This window comes from Neofelis nebulosa, chromosome 8 (assembly GCF_028018385.1).
Source record: "Neofelis nebulosa isolate mNeoNeb1 chromosome 8, mNeoNeb1.pri, whole genome shotgun sequence".
In the NCBI taxonomy this organism is placed as follows: Eukaryota; Metazoa; Chordata; class Mammalia; order Carnivora; family Felidae; genus Neofelis; species Neofelis nebulosa.
Window position 1 is genome coordinate 63,928,397 of NC_080789.1, and position 20,322 is coordinate 63,948,718.

Here is a 20,322-nt window from a genome sequence, read left to right on the forward strand (position 1 = left end):
GGCAGGGAAGCTTCCTACCTCGTAACTCTGCCACCAGTTGGGGATGTTGGGACGTAGCTTCTGGTCACATACAACCTTTCGCATTTCCTCAATGGAAGGGTCAGAGGGCACTAAGTCATAATATGGTAGCTGATACTCTTCATGGACTCCTGGGAGAAAAGAAAATACCCACCTGAGTTATCAACAGAAGGAGGGCATTACTCAAAAACCTGTAACAACACTCACACCATGATCTGTAAACACCACTTCCCACTAAGAAGAGCTAGGGCTCTTGGAAAGGTTGGTGGGTTCCAGGAATGGGATTAAGAGACACACGAGATTAGTAAGGAACATCTCTGTCATACCAAAAGCAAGCAAACTATCAAAGACTACTGAGGTCATGTTAAAAGGCACCAACTTGAAAAGCTCCCACTGGCAAAAGATGAGAATATTTAAGCAGAAGTAAGACTAATCACTTCAATGGAAGCAAATATTTTAAGTCCACCAGTTCATTATACTTTAAAAAAAAAAAAGAACACCCAAATCCTTAGTCACCTTTGTAAGACAAGAGGTAACAAGTTCACTGTTTTGAAAAATGGTAAATAAATGGGAAGAACCAAGTATTTTTCCTGATTTCCCTATTCAAACTACATATCTTGGTAACCAAATGGGACAATTACGGGAAGTTTCTCTTTAGAGAAGAAATCTAGCTAATATATGACGATTGACAGTATCAGAATATTGGCATTTTTCAACCTCTAATGAATATGCTCATAAACAACGATCGCTGGTGGCTGTTAACATCACAAAAAGAGAAATGACTGTTATTATGTGCCTTGTAACAGAACTCTGGGGGAAAAATATATATGATTCTAGTCATTAGATGCAACTATCATAGGAAAGTCACAGGACTAGAAGAACACGTGAATGCCATGAAAATGTAGTTGCCAAAATCTAGACAGGAAAACTTTACAGGACAAATGACCTGGCTTCTCAACTAAACTGCAGAAGAAAAACAGTGGAGGGGGAAACTATACATTACAAGAAACTTAAGATGTGTATCGATCAACTGCAGTGGATGGACATGATTTGAACCCTGATTTGAAGAAACCGTTTTAAAAAAATTATGAGACAACTGGGGAAATCCCAACACTAACTGATGTTAAATGATATTAATGTTCACTTTTTAAAGTGTGATAACTGTACTGTATTTAAGTCCTTATCTTTTAGAGCTACAAACTGAAACAGTTTCCATAATAAGCTAATTTGAAAAATCCAATGTAACTTTCCCATGCCTTTTTCCAGGAAAAATTCTGCTGTTCTGAGCTACTAGGACAGATATTTTTTAAAAATGCTTATTTATTTATTTTGAGAGACAGAGACAGAGCATGAGCAGGGGAGGGGCAGAGACAGAGAGTGAGAGAGCGAGAGCGAGAGAGAGAGAGAGAGAGAGAGAGAGAATCCCAAGCAAGGGGCTCAATCTCATGACCTGAGCCAAAACCAAGAGTCAGACGCTTAACCAACGGAGCCACCCAGGTGTCCTGCAGTAGGGCAGATTTTTAAATAGAGTCTTGGTAAACATCTAAGGGATGCTTTAGAACCTATGCTCTGGCCTCAGTCTGCCGGCGTTTGAATCCGAGTTTTAAAGCCGTGTGACCTTGGACAAATTACCTACCTCTGTGACTCATTTTCTTCATCTGAAAAATTATGACAGTAATAGTCACCACCTCTTAGGTTTGTAGTACAGATTAAGTGAGTTTATACACAGTGAATGGTGAATAAATGTTAGTATTATTTAGGGGCGCCTGGGTGGCTCAGTCGGTTAAGCATCCGACTTCAGCTCAGGTCATGATCTCACAGTTTGTGAGTTTGAGCCCTGTGTCGGACTCTGTGCTGACAGCTCAGGGCCTGGAGCCTGCTTCTGATTCTGTGTCTCCCTCTCTCTGCCCCCCTTCCTGCTCACACTCTATCTCAAAAATAAATAAATATTAAAAAAAAAAATTTAATCTATTATTATAATACTTAGCCCCAATTTCTGAATGGTGTAAGAAGGAAAAAAATTAACTTATTGACAGTTTAAGACCTGTATGACCAGATTTTTCTTAATCTGTTTTATCTGCATAGAATGATCAAAGTTTTAGGGTGGCCTGGCTGGCTTAGTCAGTAGAGGATGTGACTCTTAATCTCAGGGTCTTGAGTTTGATCCCCACGTTTGGGGTAAAGCTCACCTAAGAAAATAAATTTTATTTTTTATTTTATTTTTAAAAATTTTTAATGTTTATTTATTTTTAAGAGAGAGACAGAGTGTGAGCAGGGGAGGGGCAGAGAGAGGGAGACACAGAATCTGAAGCTGGCTGCAGGCTCTGGACTGTCAGCACAGAGCCCAATGAGGGGCTCGAACCCATGAACCGTAAGACCATGACCTGAGTCAAAGTTGGACGCCCAACCAACTAAGCCACCCAGGTGCCCCAGAAAATAAATTTTAAAAAATTTTAGATGTACAATTCCATGAGTAATACCTGTGTGGCTACTCCATAATTTGGATCTTCCCAAACACATCAGAGATGGAAAAGGGCAGTAATACAGAAGAGGGTTCTGCTGGAAGACTTGTCAGTTTTAATTCATTTAATTTAAATTTAATTTATTTTATTTCCAATGACCTGGAATCTCTTACATCAAAGATAAATAGCTGAGGGAAAGGTTCTAGTGGTTCCTGAACACATTCACATGGCAGAATACTTGGAAGTCACTGTAAAGTACTGATGTACTAAGTTAATGATAAAAACTGTTTCCTGCTAGGTCTGATACTACCTTTTACTAGATTCTGGCATGGGTTAACAGGTGCAAATGCCAAAAATGTAAGAAAAAATTACAGGAAGAAAAAACCTCATTTTGAGAAAATTCTACATATAAGAAACTTTCTGCTCCAGATTCAGAAATTACGACTATTATTTTATCAACGAACCCCCACATTTCCCAGCACTGGCTAGAGAGCCATGTCAGAACACACTTAGTGCCTCTTGTGTAAAGGAGACCTCCTGAATTAGTCTGGAACAATTCCTGTCCAGGGCTTTCCCAACCTCTTAAGGATCAATAAGGACGATGTGTTTTTAAACAAAACAAAACAAAACAAAACAAACAAACAAAAAAAAAGCCAGACAAGCCTCCGGAACGGTTACTTCTATGCAAAACACTATTCAACAGAGTCAACACACCCTTGTACAACCCCCTCCAACGTTCCCTCATCTTTGAGAGAACCCTAAGTTGTGACAGGATCTGGCACTAGGCATCCAACAGGTTGTAAAAAGAAAGGAGGCAGTAAGGTACCAGCACCCTCAGGTGATCTGGCATTCTAGACTGGGAGGTAGGAACAAGAGAAGGCCAAAAAGAAAGATACCTCCAGAATTGCATCTTCGAGCAATCTCCCAATACACAAGGCCGAGCGCGTAGATATCGGCGCATTTGAAAGAGTCAAAGTGCTTCATATTAATGGTCTCATCGAGTACTTCGGGGGCCATGTATCTGCAATAGCAAAGGAAACAAGATCATGCACAGAAAAGGATTTCGTTACTTAAATCAAAGTCGTGATTCAGGGGCCCTCTGAACGTGGGAATGCATCCCCCCAAGAATGGCCCTTGGGGAGGAGCAAGTGATTGAATTTCTTTATTGCAAACTCCCATGTTTTGGATTAGAATCTAAATACTTCAGCACAGGTTAGGTGATACCAGGCTGCTCTTATTTGTACCTCTATTTTTTAGCCACCGGGATTTATTTTAATCATGTCTTGATTTCTTGGCAGAGGGATCTGTACTGCGGGTCACAGGGCAATAACAGTGCCCAGTATCTGGTTGCCACTAGGGTCTTGGACTTTATTAAATGTAGCCAGTGATGGGTTGAGTTTAAATTTCATTTTGAACCTCTTTTGTTATCTTACCTAATTACACATATATGAAAATTAATTCTAGCTGATCATCAAAGTCTCCCTCAGTTAATTAGTACTACTCAAGCCACTCCCCTCCCCCCTACCCTCCCCAACACACATACAGAGTAAGGCAAATCAGGGGATCACCTCAGGCCTCACACTTTGGGGCCTGGGTAGCTCATTCATGTCAAAAGGGGAAAACCAGCAGCACAATTTAGTGAAGTTCATGGAGATTTGACAGATAAACAGATCTCCTCTTCTGTCCCATTACAAGACAGTTCCATTTTCAACTCACAAAGTCAGTCTGCAATCACAATTCCTTACTTCTTACTTCACTTCTGTATGAAGTGGGAAGTAGGCCGATCATCCTAAAGGTGCCCCCAATCTCCACCCTAAGATCACCTCTGCTCTGGCTTGGCAGACTTGCTCTCTAACCCCCAAGCAAGACACAATCCCTGCCTCCTCGGGGTCTCCGCACAAGTACCCCTTTGGACTGCACATGCTTCCTCTTGTCCTAGCCAAGCCGGGTGCCTGTCCCCCCTCCAAATCTTTTTCTAGATTCTCTTTCTCTGCTGCCTCCCCCTGCCCAGGAACAGCTATGTGTATATAGTTCTACGAAGCTGTGCTCATGGCACTCGTATCTGTTAGTTGCAACCAGTTCAGCTTTCCACTGTGGGGAGTGGGGCTTCAGTTCGGCTTTCAGTTGTCTGAGAGCAAGGGCCACACCTCCTTTTCTATGCCTCTTTCTCCCGTGCACATGGGAAAGGGCACACAGGTGCTACTCGGTACAAGGGTAGGACAATGGCAGAGGCCCAGGGCCTTCCTACCGTTTGGTTCCCACCCTCTGATTTGGGGCAATGTCAATGGTGTCAGTGACCGCATCATGGCGGACAGCCAGGCCCAGGTCTGCAATGGCGCACATGCCATTTTTCTTCACCAGGATGTTCTTTGATTTTAAGTCTCGATGAGCAATTCCAGGCTTCCCTGACAGAGAAAAACATAGGGATCTTTACAGAGAGATAGTATAAATGTTAAAAGCATAGTCTCTGCAGCCAGATTATGTGGGTTCAAGTCCTGGCTTTGCCTCCCACTAATCCAGTAACCCTAAAAAAGCGACTTAACCCGTCTGCACCTCTGCCTTCTCATCCATAAGGCTACCCCAGTCCTTACTTCATGGTAATGTGAGGATTAAACGCATTAGTGTAGGTAAGTGAAGAGCTTAGAAGGGCATGCGTATTAGCTGTTACCACTATCACTACCCCCACCCCCGCTTTCCCTGAACAGATATGCTCCAGGATAGAACTGCTAAGGAATTCCAAGGAAAGCTGCTGAACTGGCCAGGTTCTCACTGTCAAACAGGTGAAGATCAAGACTACTATTACTACATTCACGGGAGCTAGGAACAGGATCAAACATCAATGGTTGGCTTTCTGTCAGGGCCAGCACGCGCTGTTGCCCTGGTCAACCAGGAATCAGGGAGCACACCACACCTGCTACCTTGACGAGAACCATGATCCCCCAGAGAACTGACGCTACAGTCAACAAACGAGGAAGCCTGAGGTCTTCTTCCTCCAGGAGAACCCTCCCAGGTCAGTAAAGACCAGTGTCTAATCCACCATGCAGTCCGTAAGCCAGCTGCTTCCAACGGTGAACGTTGAAATTACCAAACCGGTGCTCCTTTGCACTAGCTTGTTTCATCTTCTGGGTTCCGTGCTTTTACCCGTATACCGTGGGCTCCTGAGAGGGCAACTCAGAACACTAGCTCACCAACCAACACCCGTGCCAGGCCATCAAATGACAGACAACGGAATCTTTATGTTCTAGAGCCCCTGAGGGCATTCTAAAGACAGAGGTGAAGAGACCCCAATGGAAACACCTCTTGTTCTCATGTAGAACTCAGACCTCTCTCCCTTAGATTAGGCCACAGTTCCTGAGGCTCACCTCCAACTTCCTCAGTAAAGACGAGTTCTGGGAACTAAATCAGGATGGTACAGGCTTTTAAAGTCTACTCAACTTCACTCACCAGGGTTCACTCACCTTGGGTACCCACAATCTCCATGTGCAGGTGGGCTAACCCACTAGCCGCAGACAAGGCCAGCTTAATCATCCCCTCGATTGTCACCGTGTACCGGTTAAGATAATCAAACAGGGAGCCATGCTCATGGTAGTCTGAGACGAGCCACAGCTGTGTCCAGGTGCCATTATCTGCAGAGAACCACAGAGGAGTTCTGGAACAGGCACAACTACCAGCAAAAAGGTTAAAGCAGGAAAGAAAGAATATGTAAACGACACAAACTCCAACTAGACTCCTGAATTCACGCTTCCAGCCCCCACACTTCCTGAGGCCCCCCTCTATACCCGTTTCATCTACACTTGTCCACCAACGTAGGGCTCCAGGAAGGACAGAAGAGCAACATTCTCTTAGACCTGCTCCCTTATTTCTTGCAGGTGGCTGTCTCAGTCTGAAAAAGATCTACTCATCTACACGTTAGACCATGACTGGCTGCACCCACCGCTGCCAAGGAGGAGGGCTTCGCAGACCCTCCTCTGTGCTCCAGGACCCTGTGAGCACAACCTAGCCCCAGCAGCTGTCTCATCTGTAATGTTTGCTTTCAGTCCACTGCTCCCAGTAGGCAATGAGCTCTCTGGGAGAAGAGCAAAGAGCTCCTTTATGCGTTACTGTATTCCAAACAACAACAACAAAATGCTTAATTTATTTATTTTGAGAGACAGCATGTGCATGCACACACATATATGCAGGAGAGGGGCAGAGAGAGAGAGACAGAGAGAGAGGGAGGGAGGGAGGGAGAGGGAGGGAAGGAAAGAGAGAGAGAGAAAGAAAAAAGAAAAAGAAGAAAAAGAAAAAGAAAAAGAAAGAGAGAAAGAGAGAGAGAGAGAGAAAGAAAGAAAGAAAGAAAGAAAGAAAGAAAGAAAGAAAGAAAGAAAGAAAATCCCAAGCAGGCTCTGAGCAGTCGGCACAGAGTCCAACATGGAGCTTGATCTCACAAACCATGAGATCATGACCTGAACAGAAATCAAGAGTCAGATGCTCAAGTGACTGAGCCACCCAGGTGCCCCCCAAAATGCTTTTCAATGCAGGAAGGGCACACTTCCAAGTATTCCAGAGAGGTCATCTTATCCTCAGAAGAGCAATGGAAGGTGGACAGCATGCACTTTTATATGAAGTGACAGGTAGGAGGCGGCGTGTGGTGGGAAGGGGGAAGGAGGAAGGAGAAAAAGAAAAACCCAAAACTGGTAATCTAATTAGGTTATGCTTCTGTCAACAGGAAGATTGGAAATTGGATTGAGATCTCCCAATTCCAGGCTGGTGCTAGTTCCAGGACACTATACTATATATATCATGCTAAAAAGGCAGAAACGAAGGAGTCCGATTTTTCTTCTCCCTTGGCCCTGATGTGAGTTTTTACGGCCAGATCCCTACTAACACAAGCTGCCAGAATCAATAAAGGGAGTGGCTCTTGGAAGAGCACCAACCTTGGTTTCTCTGATTACAAACAAGGGGTCCACCCAACACACCATTCCTGCACTCCAATCAGCCCTGAAGTCGTGAGGACCCTGGCAGTTAAGTTAAAGTTAAGGGAAGACGTCTTCTGATCCTTGAAGCTACATGTAAAACTGAATGTTATCAAAGGTGCTGCTGTTTTTAAAAAGCACAGCTTACGCAGAGGGAGTATACAATTCTCTCTTCTCTTTCTTCCCTTGTGTTTGAGTCTGAGCCTCTTCAGCCTGGGGGCAGCTGAGGCCGTTACAAACCCCCACAGCAATATGAGGAACCAGCAGTCTGAAGTCGTTTTCAGAAAGAAAAATAAATACTTAGCATCTTCCATAGGCTTTGTAGACACTAACTTCTAAAAATTGCCATGTCACAGGAGCAGACTGTGTCACAAGGGCCAGAGAGACTCTTCTAAAATGTAAACACAAACACCTCAGGGTCTTTCTGACTCCAAACGCACCACCTGCCCATGTGTCTGCTGTCCCCTCTATCCGGAAGCTGCGAGGGCAAGGACTGTGTCCGGTTCTCATGTGTGGTGATCGGAGCAGCAGGAAGTAGTCAACAAACGTTAGTGAATCAAAGAACGAAATTCCAATTACTACCCACTACCTCAGAATAAGATGTAATCCTCTCAAAAAGGTCCTTCATAATCTGGTGTCTACCTCTCCACCCACACAGCCAACCCACGTTACTTGTAGGGTCCCAAACACACCTTCCCTCTACACGTGTGTCTCAAGTGCCCTTCCCGCTGATTTTTCTTCCTGATGCCTCAATGAAGTTCAGGTATGACCTCCCTGATGCCCATCTCAGCCCCAATTTGTGCTCACCAGAACAGTGTGCTGTTTGACTACCTCCTATAATCAACTGTTAGTTTGCCTCTCGCTTTGCTAGTCAGTGAGGTCCTCCAAAACAAGGATGCTCCTGGCCATACAAGAGACTCAAAAAGTAAAAAATCAGAAGGGAGAGGAAGGAGGAGCTCAGGGACTCAGGTACAAGCAGACCAAACACTGAGCTGGAAATACCACCGGGGAGCAACATTCTGGGTAGCCAGGTCATCCCTGCCATGCCTGCTCCACTGCAAGGGTGGACGATGCTGATTATGTCACAGAACATGGACCGCATGCTTTTCCGGGCTATCCCTCCCTGGCGGGGCAGAGGCCACGGTTCTTCATTCTAGCGGTTTTCAAGGTAAATTAACTGGAACCCCTACAGGGACTCCACTAGGGAGGAGGGGAAGGGTGCAGGCGGGCTAAGGGGTTCATCTTGTTTATCTGCTTAGTAACTGCTTGCTTAATAGCCTGGCTTTCTGTATAAGCTTTGCATAGAAGAAAAGCTGGAAGGACCCGCAGCTTATTCAGATTCTCTTTCTACTGGTAACAACCACGAAGGCAAACAGAGCAGTGCAGTCCCACAGCTGTTCAACTTCCCCAGTCACCCCCTGCATCTAGGACTACTGTTGGCTTTGGGACATGCTCCCAGCCCAGCTCCCAGCCCAGCTCCCAGCCCAGCTCTTTACCTTTATTGTCAGCAGCAATAAATCCAAGGATGTTTTCATGGCGCAGCATGACTGTCTGGTAGATCTCTGCTTCCCGGAACCAAGACCGTTCTTCACGAGAAGAGAAAATCTTCACCGCGACATCGCCACCCCTCCAGCGGCCACGCCACACTTCCCCAAACCGGCCCTTGCCAATAATCTCCTGTAAAACGATGGTTCGGGCCACTGTACGCTGGACAAAAAGGGGCAACCCTGGGGACCAAAGAATGGAAAGAAAGCAGATGCCGTAAATTTGCTAAACTCTGCAACTCCCACCCTCACTGCCACACTGGAAAGGCCGGTACCACACAGTGCCCCTGCTCTACCCTGGCCCGCTGACCGTAGAGAGCTGAGGGTGCCCCACACCACGTCCAGGTAAGCCAGCAGGGGCGAAGCCAGGCAGAGACTGGGAGTGAATGAACACAGAAAGGGAAACACATGCGATCAGCTGTGCCTCATTTAAACAATTTCTCCTTTCAGTTAGTACGGACGACATACTTGCACACAACCCCTGATCAGATTTATCAACTCTGCAGCCGGCCTCTTATGGGCCAGTCCACCCATATCTGCTTTATGCAGACTGAAGAGGAAAGAGGGCAGAGAAGGTGAGAGAGACGGGGCTTGAGCCCCAGGGGTGCCTCCGGCCATTCTGCTCAGTGGCCACTAGAGGGCGGTGCCATGTGGCCCATGAGAACCAAACTGGGCCTACAAGGCTCCCACCTCTTTCCTAAGAGATCAAAGCTCTGCTCATAGGTCAAGCTCCAGACACAGAATTCAAGACTACCCATGCTTATCCTAAGATTAATTTTACTGTCTTTGTAGGGCTCATTTATTGCTTCATGCAATCTATCCAATCACACTTACTATCATGACTGACTCTGAATTCTCACTTCCTCTCCCAGACCAAATAAACATGTTATTAATCCCTAAGTCCTGTGGATGTGGATGCTTACTACACACTAGGCACTATGATAAAAGCTTTAGATAAATTATCTCCTTTCCTCACAACCACCTATATAAGTTAGATGGTGTTATTATCCCCATTTTACAGATGAGAAAACTAAGGCTCGAAAGGGAAAGTTAAGGGGTGCCTGGGTGGCTCAGTCGGTTGAACGTCTGATCTCAGCTCAGGTCATGATCTCATGGTTCGTGAGTTTGAGCCTGGAATCAGGCTCTCTGCTGTCAGCACAGAGCCTGGAGCCTGCTTCGGATCTCCTGTCCCCTTCTCTCTCTACCCCTCCCCTACTTGCTCTCTCTCTCCCCCTCAAAAATAAACAAACATTAAAAAAAAGGGGGGGGGAAGTTAAGTAACTCATTTGAACTCACACAAGCTGCAAGTGGCAAAGAAGGGATTAAAACCTAGACCTACAGAACTGTCTGACTCCAAAGTTGATGCTTTTAACTTTATACAACAGTATAGAATCACCAAAATGTCTCCCATCAGACCCCTCCTCTCCATCCCCGCTGTGCCCGTCCAAGTTCTGTCCCTTCTTTAAAAGACTCCCAACTGGTCTCTCCACCTCCCTCGTCATCCTGCTCCTGCCCTGCATACCCACAGACAGCCCTGCCTCACCCTACCCTCCCTAACAGGAGGTTGGTAAATGACTGAATTCACCCTCCACACCACTGTCAGAATTCCTTCCACAGGAAAATACGAACATTTACTTTGCCACATGAAAACTTCCAGTGGATGCCTCTCACCTTACTGGATAAAGCACAGCACCCAAGGTCCTTCCCACCTGGCCTGGCCTGCCAGTCCCCGTCCTCCAGTTGGACAGGCCATGCCTAAACACACAGTGAACTTTCGTGCCTTTTTGTCCTTTTGCTCAAGGGGTTTTCCTTGGCCTGGAACGTTCCCCATCCTCTTACTTCCTTAAACCTCCAATTCAGTCTTCAAGACCCCTTTAAGTGCATCCTCCCCCATGAGGCCCTTCCCAGCAATCTCTATCTCTTCTACCCAATTCTGGGTCAGCTTTTTTCATCTTTGTTTACCCTGTTTTGTTAAAGGGAATCGGAAGTCACATAAGCAGCATGGACTTATTGCTTTAAAAACCACAGTATTAAAACTCCAGCACCTTGGAAACTCTGCATATTTGGGATTGATAACGGACTAGACCATCCAGGGAGAAATAGTTATTAATCATTTTACTCCGGATGACTAAGTAACCACCACGGACCTTCGCTAGCTTCAGCTAGTTCTGATCTTAAAAAAGACCCCAGAAAACCTGAGCTACCCTCCTGTGACAGCAAATCAAGTCACAGAGTCAGTCAGGCAGTTCTAACCACTGCCCTACCTCTTTCAGCAAAGAACAAGACATATATTTTCTCTCTTCCTAAAAATATGCAGCTTTTAAATATATCCATCATTTTGGCACTCTCTACTGCAGAGCTTAATAAAGGCAAAACCACTGAAATTCAGGAGATGTCACAGCTCAAAGTATTCCTTGTGTTCAAGGAGGAATGTCTGCCCATGACTGATGGCATAATTTCCCTACACAACAATAGTCTTGTCACATGGCAAGGAAACCTACATAAACACGTACAAAATTCTCACAATATAATTCTGTGTGTTTTAGCTAGAATGGCGATAGTGACCTTTGCAAATGATTTTTTTTTTTTACAAGAACAGAATACCACCATCACTAAAATAATTGTTTATCTTCATAAAAAGACTCTTTTGTAGTCATTTCACATCTAATAGCCAGCTGAGGTATACCCTGAGACCTGAGCGACCCCAGCCCCTTTATCATGAATTCTGGGCTCACATCAAGGTCCAGGGTTCAGTTCAATTCTCTCATCTGACAAAGACTCGGTTACCAACAGGCAGTACAGGAAATGGTGCTGATAGCCTGCTGCAAGCCCAAGTGGCCTTTATTTAACCTCCCCCAAAAACCCTTGGGCAACTGGTACAAGTCAATGATTCACCAAATCCCAGCTCTCAGCTTTACTCAATGTCCTTAAACTCCCCTTGTGGTTGCTCGGAGATCAATGATTAGCTGTCACCACACCAAGAGAAACCCGGCACACTCCTGTTTCTCAAAAGGGGCCCTTAAATTGAGCACTCCACTGCTCAGGTGGAACCAGGTGAATTTTAATAGACATACAGTTACAAGACTTGAAAAGAGGCAGGGTTTCTGGAGTGGAGAGTTTTGCACTTGACCTTTGGAATCCCAGGGAATGAAAGATTTGCTGTGAACCCTTTATCTTATTACATATCAGACTCTAAAAGAAGGGGAATTATGAAACCAAACGCCTCAGTGCTGGCAGAAACAAGGGCAAGGCCCAGTCTTCAGAAATGCTCTATCCTGCTGGGGAACAGTGACGAAAACCAACAACACACAAAACCACTAGAGAACTCAGTACCTGAACCAGACCCTGATGTGGAGAGATCGTAGACAAGATCCTGGAGCGTCTTGTCTTTGGAGAGACACATCTCACACGAGGGATCTTCCATATCCAGTCTCTGGCGGTTGTGATAGACACGCTGATGATAGTTAATGACAAGGAAAACAATGATGATGATGAGAAACAGGAGGAACACTGGGCCAGCAATAATGCCTACCAGCTCCACGGGGCCCCACATGGAAGGGTGCTCAGACTCCTTGAGGTGACCTGGGTCAAGTGAGAGAGGAGAGGGAAAGAACACAGTAAAAACATGGGAAAGCTCTGGCCTTATTTGTCCCCGACACCTCCCTCCACGTGCGAATACCCTTTCCCTCTCCCTGCATTCAAGGTGCCCTTGATCTCCCAGGTCTCACTGGGCTATGTGTCTGCCTGATGTTCTCAAATGCAAACATCGCCAGTGAAGGGGCCCTTTTCAGCAGTCACGCTCACAAGGCACTGTGTCACCGCCTGCCTTTCACGGGCCTATCCCGCCTCAGTGTCCCAGACAGACACCAGGTTCTGTGCCTCCACTCGTGACAGCTGTGCTAAGCTCTGCAGCCTTAAGTACCCGCTCCTCCAATCTCCCCAGTAATGCCTTCTAAATGGCACATTTGCAAAGGGGTGCCACTGAAAACTTCCCAGCCTGGATCGCTGTCCTTCTCTTCCAACTCCAGCCTCTCTTCCCGTCCCACCATCACCCTCACCCAGCAGCTGCCTTCACATACCTTTCCATGGGGATCCCTGCCTGGCTCTCCCACCCCTCACCAGCTGCCCATGGCTGCTCAGCCAGTCTCCAAAGCGCAGCTTCCACCTCTGGGACAACCTTGACAGTCTGCCTCCCTCAACCTCTTGTCTACAAATCTGACCTGGGAAGAATCCTATCCCCTTGTCACCTTAGGGAACATCAAAAAGGTACTTTTACCTATCACCAAACAAAGGGATTAGGGAAGAGTAGAGAAGGACGAAATGACAGGGGTGCCCTACCTCCAGGATGAGCCAATAGTCCAACAAGGGTGTCCACTCACCACTGGGCACCCTAAGGTCGATCCTGTTGCAGAAGTCAGTATAGCAGCAGTGGGTGTTGCGGAGGTCCTCAGAGCTGAGGCAGTAGAAGGGTTTCCCGGCGGGGACCAGCTCCACTTTGGGGATGCAGGTGCGCACGTGGTGCTCCATCCCATCCAGGTTGAAAATGGAAACCATGCAGGCCCCATCTGTTTCACACGTGTAGTTGGCCTGGAGGCAGCTGGTACATGCACACTGCAGAGCTGCAGGAAATTTGGGAATACGGTGACATTAACGGTGAGATCCTATCCTAGGTCCCTTTCCAGACTTAGAACATAATCCTTTAGCATACTGGATGTTCCCAAATAAGGAGCTTTTATAGAGAGAGGGCCAGAAAGAGGACACCGTCAACGGGAGCACAAACTTTTCACCTGTTTATTCAGTGCAGAAAGCAGGCTTGCAAGCCCTACCATTTTCTTCTAAGTGTCCTCCCTATCTTATGCCTGTGAGAAACAGAGAAAGGACCTTTTGAACTTTGCCTTAGACTCATCACACATTATTTTGTGGCTGGGAAAGAAGCTTTCCTTTAAATAGACGCCTGAGGACTAGAGGAAGGTGCCTTCCCCTTGGAAGACACAGGCCACCACCTCCTGCCCCACCCCAAACCATCCAGGCTTCCTCACTTGACAATGGCTTACCGACCCCATCTCCTTTCTCCAGCATTAGGCATGCCCACCGTTTTCTGAATGCAGTATGCATGCTCTCACACATTCTTTTGCTGCAATGCTTTTTTTCCTGGCTACTTCTCACAAATCCTCTAAAATTCAGCTTAACCATCACTTCCTTTGAAACGCTTCCCGCCCACTAGTCCAACATCCTCCTCCTCCCTTTAGTCCATGGCAGGTGCACCTCTCATGAGGGACAAAAAGAATAACCTCCAAAGACGATATTAATGCCCTCCTCATCAAGTTATTGTGAGGATGAAATGAGCTAATATATAAAATGTGTTCAATAAATTCAACCTACCCTGAAGGCCCCTGGATATCACATTTAAAATATAATATCCATCCATCCATCCATCCATCCATCCATCCATCCATCCATCTTTCCAAATAGGCAGTGTATGCAATCATCTCTGGGACTAATGAGTTCTGCTGGGTGTGTTTTATACATAAGTGTGCCCTGTTGACAGGAAATTACTGTAAATGAATTTGGCGCCTCTGAAAGCCAGTTCAGCAGCCCTGGAATCTGAAATCCTTTATTTATCCATCTAACAAGAATAGCACAGACAGCAGCAGTTGGTTCTCCCCAACACTGTCTCTCATGGGCCTAACCTAGCCCTGACCTCTTGGAACCAGTGGGAGTGCGGCTGTGGCCACTAGGACACTTAGGTTGGGATTTAGCGCCAAATGAGGCACCCACCCATCAGGGAATGGAGGTGGCAGAGCCCACCCAAGTCTCGGACTGGACACTCAGTGAATAATATCTGGCTACCAGGTGGGAATATATTCAAACCGAAGCCCCTAGAGAAGAGACATTTACGACCAATCCCATGAAAAACTAGCCTGTTGTAACTTACCCCTTCAGGCTGTAAACAGTCTATCTTTGTCTCTTCCTGCAATACACTAGAAGGCATCTCTCAGCTTTTCAGTTCCAAAGACTGATTCTAAATATCTCAGTGTCCAAGCCCCCTTCCCCAGGCTTTCTATAAATGACACGATCCCTCGCCATTCCCACCCAAGGAAACAAAGCAGAGCGCACCCGCACACTGACAGGTAAACGGCCGCTGTGGATCCTCTACCGTAAGGCCTTCGATCAAAGCCCTTTCTTCTGGGAGAAATTCCAAAGCACGCAGCTACCTGCTGAAGGGTAAGAGTAGCGTTCTATTTTAAGGGCAGGAAGTTTAAAGCAGGTACCCTTTAGACTAGGATCCAAATCATAAAAGGAATTTTAAAAGTAAGTTCTTCCTAAACTTCGATTCCAACCCTTTTTAGACACAGGAAAGATGAAGAACTCTCCTCGTTTTCCCCCAAATGCCTTTATTTGCTTCCCCTTTTATTCTTGCCAGCTGAAATTTACTTCCGCAACTCTCTGAATACTCGAGCCAAACCTCTTCTACTCACACCGGAGTCCTGACCGGTAATCCAAGAAAGCTACTGCCCCTCCCCTTGGTGTGGACATTCAGGCACAACGGGGTTCCCCGTGGAGCACACACCTCTCAATACATGTGCCATGACATCCAGCACAGAGAACAGCATTGGGCTATTTTGGGAAGCAAGAAGGGAAAACGAACAACTCCAAGAGGGCTATTCTGAGCACAGTGGGACACACAGGCCAGACCCGTAGCCGCCTTTTGAAAAAAAGCTCACTTCTGAGTCTGTCAATTAGACAGGAGAGCCAAGAGTCTCTGATTCCAGATATTTATTCTCCCTTCGTTGGTTCACGGCCTCTTTCACAGTGATTCATTCTGGAGAACGAACACACCCACACGTGGCTCATTATTTTTGGGAAGTACTTAAACAATCTTGGTGTAAGACAGGAAAGAACAAAAGTGGTGAAATCTATGTGAGACGGGACGAAGAACGGAACTGGGAGCGGGGCCATGCGGGTTCGTGATAAGGACTTAGGCAAGTCCCTGAATCTATCTGAGCCTCAGCCGCCTAACCAGAAAATACCATTTATCTTACAGAGATGGTATGAAGATTAGCCAAACATCCGCTAAGTGCTGTGAGTATTCTGAGAAAGACTCTCCCTGCGCACATCTGTGTACATCTATACATTTTACAGAGTGAGGGAGAAGTCTGAAAAAGATGGATTTTAAGATAACCATCACTACTGCCCACACCCCTGAAAAGGTTTCAGTTACTACCAGTAGAGCCAAAGTAGGGTATCATGGCAGGCACAGGTCAGAAAGAGCCAAGCTCAAATACCAGCGCTAACATTAATCACATGACCCGGAGCACCCTGGTTTCCTAATCTGTAAAGTGGGGCTGTTAATAATTATTTTACAGGACTATGTAGAACTATATGAAATAATACATTTCAAAAGTGCTTAGCAAATAGGTGTTCAGTAAATTTTAATCTCTCCTCTCAATGTAAAACTCAAACACACACACACACACACACACACACACGCACAAACGTCTCTCTTTAACCACTAATTAGGAAGTGGCAAGTTACAGTAAGACCACAGCAGGCACAGCAAGAAACTGCTGTTCTGGTCTCAGCTCTGCCAGTAAGTAACTAGTCGTGTGGCATTGGGCAAGTCATTTAACCTCCCTGAACCTCACTTTCCTCATGACTGACCAGAAAGAAGGGAGTGAACTAGATGACCTCTACATCCTCCAGCTGAAATTCGAATCCAGTTTGTTTTTAAATTCACACTGTCTGAATCACTGATTCAACAATGGGAAGTGGTGCTTTAAATGTTATATACTTTTTCCTGAACTTTAAAGACAGACATTAGGGCTAGTCTTGCGTTAATGTTCGTTTTTCAAAATAAGTGATAATAAAACTATAAAAATACCTGAATTTACTGTAAATGTACAGTATACTAAATCACAAACCTAATCATGATTTCTTTGAAAAGCTAAATCTGGACTAATGAATGCTAATAACCCTTTATAATCTACTTCACAGTGACTCATCAGGTTAAATCAGTCTACACACGCGCATATAAACAATACATACATACCTAAACTCTTCCGTATTCCATAACCAAAGAGTTATGTAGTAGAAATGACACAATTTGGAAAACCAATCACAGAAGAGTATCAAAATCACTCTAGACACAACCAAGTTAAAAAGTGGTCAGAACGACAGTCTCACTAGCCCAGCATTTTGTTATAAACAAGTCAGTCAAACCGGAACTAAAGACAAAACCACCTAAGCGAGATTTGAACGTGGCTCTAAAATATGATGAGAAGGTGGTATGTGGGAGGATGTAGATGCAAATTTGATTCATGAGAGAGGCTGTGTTTGGCGGAAGACCAACAAGTCCCAACTTGAGCAGCCTCTGTCTAGGTGCATGTTATGGAGACACTGACGTGGCCAGCTCTCAGCAAAGACAATCCCACCGCAGGCAGGACACTGGGGTTGGGTCTTCTCTCTCTGACCTGCTGGCCTACACGGGGAGGACACGCAGCAAGGGTGTGGCTCATGGGAATTCCCAAGCGCCACCATACAGGCATGGACTCACGGACACTCAGCCCGCTATTCTGCCCTAGACCGCATCTCCAGGGGACAGGGTAGGGGGGCGTGCAGGGTGGTAGCACCAACCTCAAAAGGTAAGAAGCGAGCCACAAAACGGCCACATTTGTCCGGGTAGATAAAGGTCCACAAATGTTCTAAAATGTTTTAAAGCGACAGGATTTATGATTTTTAGCTTATATCAACTGCTCCTTGGGGAATTATAATAAGCTTCATCAATTTTGTACTAGAATGGAGCACTGCCCTGTTTGGGCACACTAAGCTTGCCTCTTTCAAACCTCACTGGGCTCACCTTCTACTTTAGTAGCCACCGTGGTGCCAAAATCAGCTGGCGTAGCCCTTTCTCTTCATGATCTTGCGACTTGATCATAAACTGCCTCTTGGCCCTCCTCGTTCCAGATGACAGCATCCATCAGACAGACCAAACTGATAAGAATAGCCTATTACAACCCATGATTATTTTAATTAATCTTCTCTGGACCTTATCCAAATCCTCCACAGCCTCCTTGGGATAGAACAAAGACTACAACTCTGTGATCCTAAATAGCCAAAATGATCTTGGGGGGAATAAAAAGAACAAAGTTGGAGGACTCACACTTCCTGATTTCCAAACTTACTACAAAGCCACAGCAACCAAAACAGTGTGGTACTGTCATTAAGTATAGACACGCAAGGGGCGCCTGAGGGGCTCAGTTGGGTAAGCATCCGACTCTTGATTTCAGTTCACATCATGATCTCACGGTTCATGGGATCGAGCCGCAGGTCCAGCTCCACACTGACGGCACGGAGCCTGCTTGGGATTCTCTCTCTTCCTCTCTCTCTGCCCCTCCCCCACTCGCATGCTGCACGCAACCGTGCACTCTCTCACAAAATAAATAAACTTAAAAAAAAAAAAGGTATAGATACAAATCAAAGAAATAGAACTAAGAGTCCAGAAACAAACCTACACATCTGTGATCAGTTGATTTTTGATAAGAATGTCTGGAACATTTAAGAGGAAAAACTAGTCTTCAACACTTGGTGCTGGACACCTGGATACCCACATGCAGAAGAATGATGTCGGCCCTTTCTTCACACTGGACACAAAAATTAACTCCAAATGGATCAACAACTTAAATATACAAACTATAACTTATATTCTAAAACTTCTAAAACTTTATAAAGGAAAACAGGGGTAAACTTCACGACTTTGGATTTAGCAATGGTACCTTCGATAGGACACCAACTGCACAAGCAACAAAAGAAAACCAGATAAACTGACCTTCATCAAAATTAAAAACTGTAAATCAAAGGAAACTATCAAGAGAATGTAAAGACAGCTATGGAATGGGAGAAAATATTTGTAAATCACATATCTAATAATGATCTAGTATTCAGAATGATTACAAAAAGAACTCATAACTTAACAACACAGAATAAAAAATGGGCAAAGGACTTAAATAGACATTTCTCCAAAAAAGATACACAAAGAGCCAAAAAGCACATGAAAAGATGTTCAACATCATCTCAGACGCAAATGAATTTTAAATGAAAATGAAAATCAAAACCACAGTGAGACACCACTGCACACCCACTAGGAAGGCCATAAGAAAAAGAAAAATAACAAGTGTTGGTGAAGATTCCGAGAAACCAGAACCCTCATATCGTACTTTGCCAGTAGGATCATAAAATGGTGTAGTCACCGCAGATAAGTTTGATGGTTCCTCCGTCAATTAAACACTCAATTACCATATAACCCAGCAATTCCAACCCTAGGTATATCACCAAAAGACTGAAAACAAGTGTTCAAATAAAAACTTATACATGAATGTTCATAATAGCACTGTGCATATAGTCAAAAGGTGGAAACAACCCAGATGTCTGTCAATGAGCGAAAAAACAAAATGTGGTGTATTATCCAGCCATAAAAATGCATAAACTATTTATTGATATACACTACAATATGAACTTTCTTTTTTTATTTATTTTTTTAATTTTATTTCTTTTATTTTTATTTTCTTTCTTTCTTTCTTTCTTTCTTCCTTTCTTTCTTTCTTTACTTACTTACTTATTTATTTACTTATTTGTTTTTGAGAGGGCACGCACAGGCGCACGTCCAAGAAGGGGAGGGGCAAGAGAAAGGGAGAGAGAACCCCAAGTGGGCTCCACAGTGTTACCCCAGAGCCCAATGTGGGCCCGAACTCAGGAACAGCGAGGTCATGACCTGTGCTGAAATCAAGAGTCGGATGCTTAACCAACTCAGCCACCCAAGTGCCCCAATATGAATGAACTTTGAAAATACTACGTTAAGTGAAAGCAGCCCCATACCGTACGGTTCCATTGATATTAAATATCCAGAAAGCACATTAGTGGTTGACAGGGGCTGGGGGTAGTATGGAAACGAGGAAGGGAAGTTACTGCTTAATGGGTTACGGGATTTCCTTTGGGGTAAAAAGTTCCAGAACCAGATAGTGGTCATGGCTTGCAGAAGGTTATGAGGTTACTTAACAGCACTGATGATGGTCGTACTCTGTCTCTTTCTCTCAAGAATAAATAAATGTTAAAAATATATATGTATTAAAATGGTTAAAAGTGGGGGCGCCTGGCTGGCTCAGTCAGTAGAGCATGCAATGGCTGATCTTGGAGTCATGAGTTTGAGCCCCACATTTGGTGCAAAGATTAAACAAATTTAAAAAAAAAAAAAGAAAAAGAAAACTGGAGGTATAGTGTTCTTCAGATTGTATCCTTCCTGAACCCCCGTGCTCTCCAAGATGTACCAGCAACCTCTGAGCTCCACAA

The 20,322-nt window shown here is 45.0% G+C and overlaps 1 protein-coding gene across 4 annotated transcripts in view; it reads right to left on the minus strand.

The window, feature by feature from the left end:
• Positions 1 to 20,322, minus strand: part of ACVR1B (activin A receptor type 1B) — a 34,788-nt gene that overhangs the window by 4,738 nt on the left and 9,728 nt on the right. For 3 of the 4 annotated variants that reach the window (XM_058742710.1, XM_058742712.1, XM_058742713.1), the window contains 7 exons: positions 13,359 to 13,598; positions 12,313 to 12,561; positions 8,932 to 9,162; positions 5,939 to 6,106; positions 4,729 to 4,885; positions 3,377 to 3,501; positions 19 to 149 (listed from right to left, as the gene is read on the minus strand). In XM_058742710.1, coding sequence (XP_058598693.1) covers positions 19 to 149; positions 3,377 to 3,501; positions 4,729 to 4,885; positions 5,939 to 6,106; positions 8,932 to 9,162; positions 12,313 to 12,561; positions 13,359 to 13,598 — 1,301 coding nt within the window. Of the gene's footprint in view, positions 1 to 18; positions 150 to 3,376; positions 3,502 to 4,728; positions 4,886 to 5,938; positions 6,107 to 7,583; positions 7,704 to 8,931; positions 9,163 to 12,312; positions 12,562 to 13,358; positions 13,599 to 20,322 lie in introns of all 4 variants that reach the window. The other variant, XM_058742714.1, reaches the window with a different exon arrangement.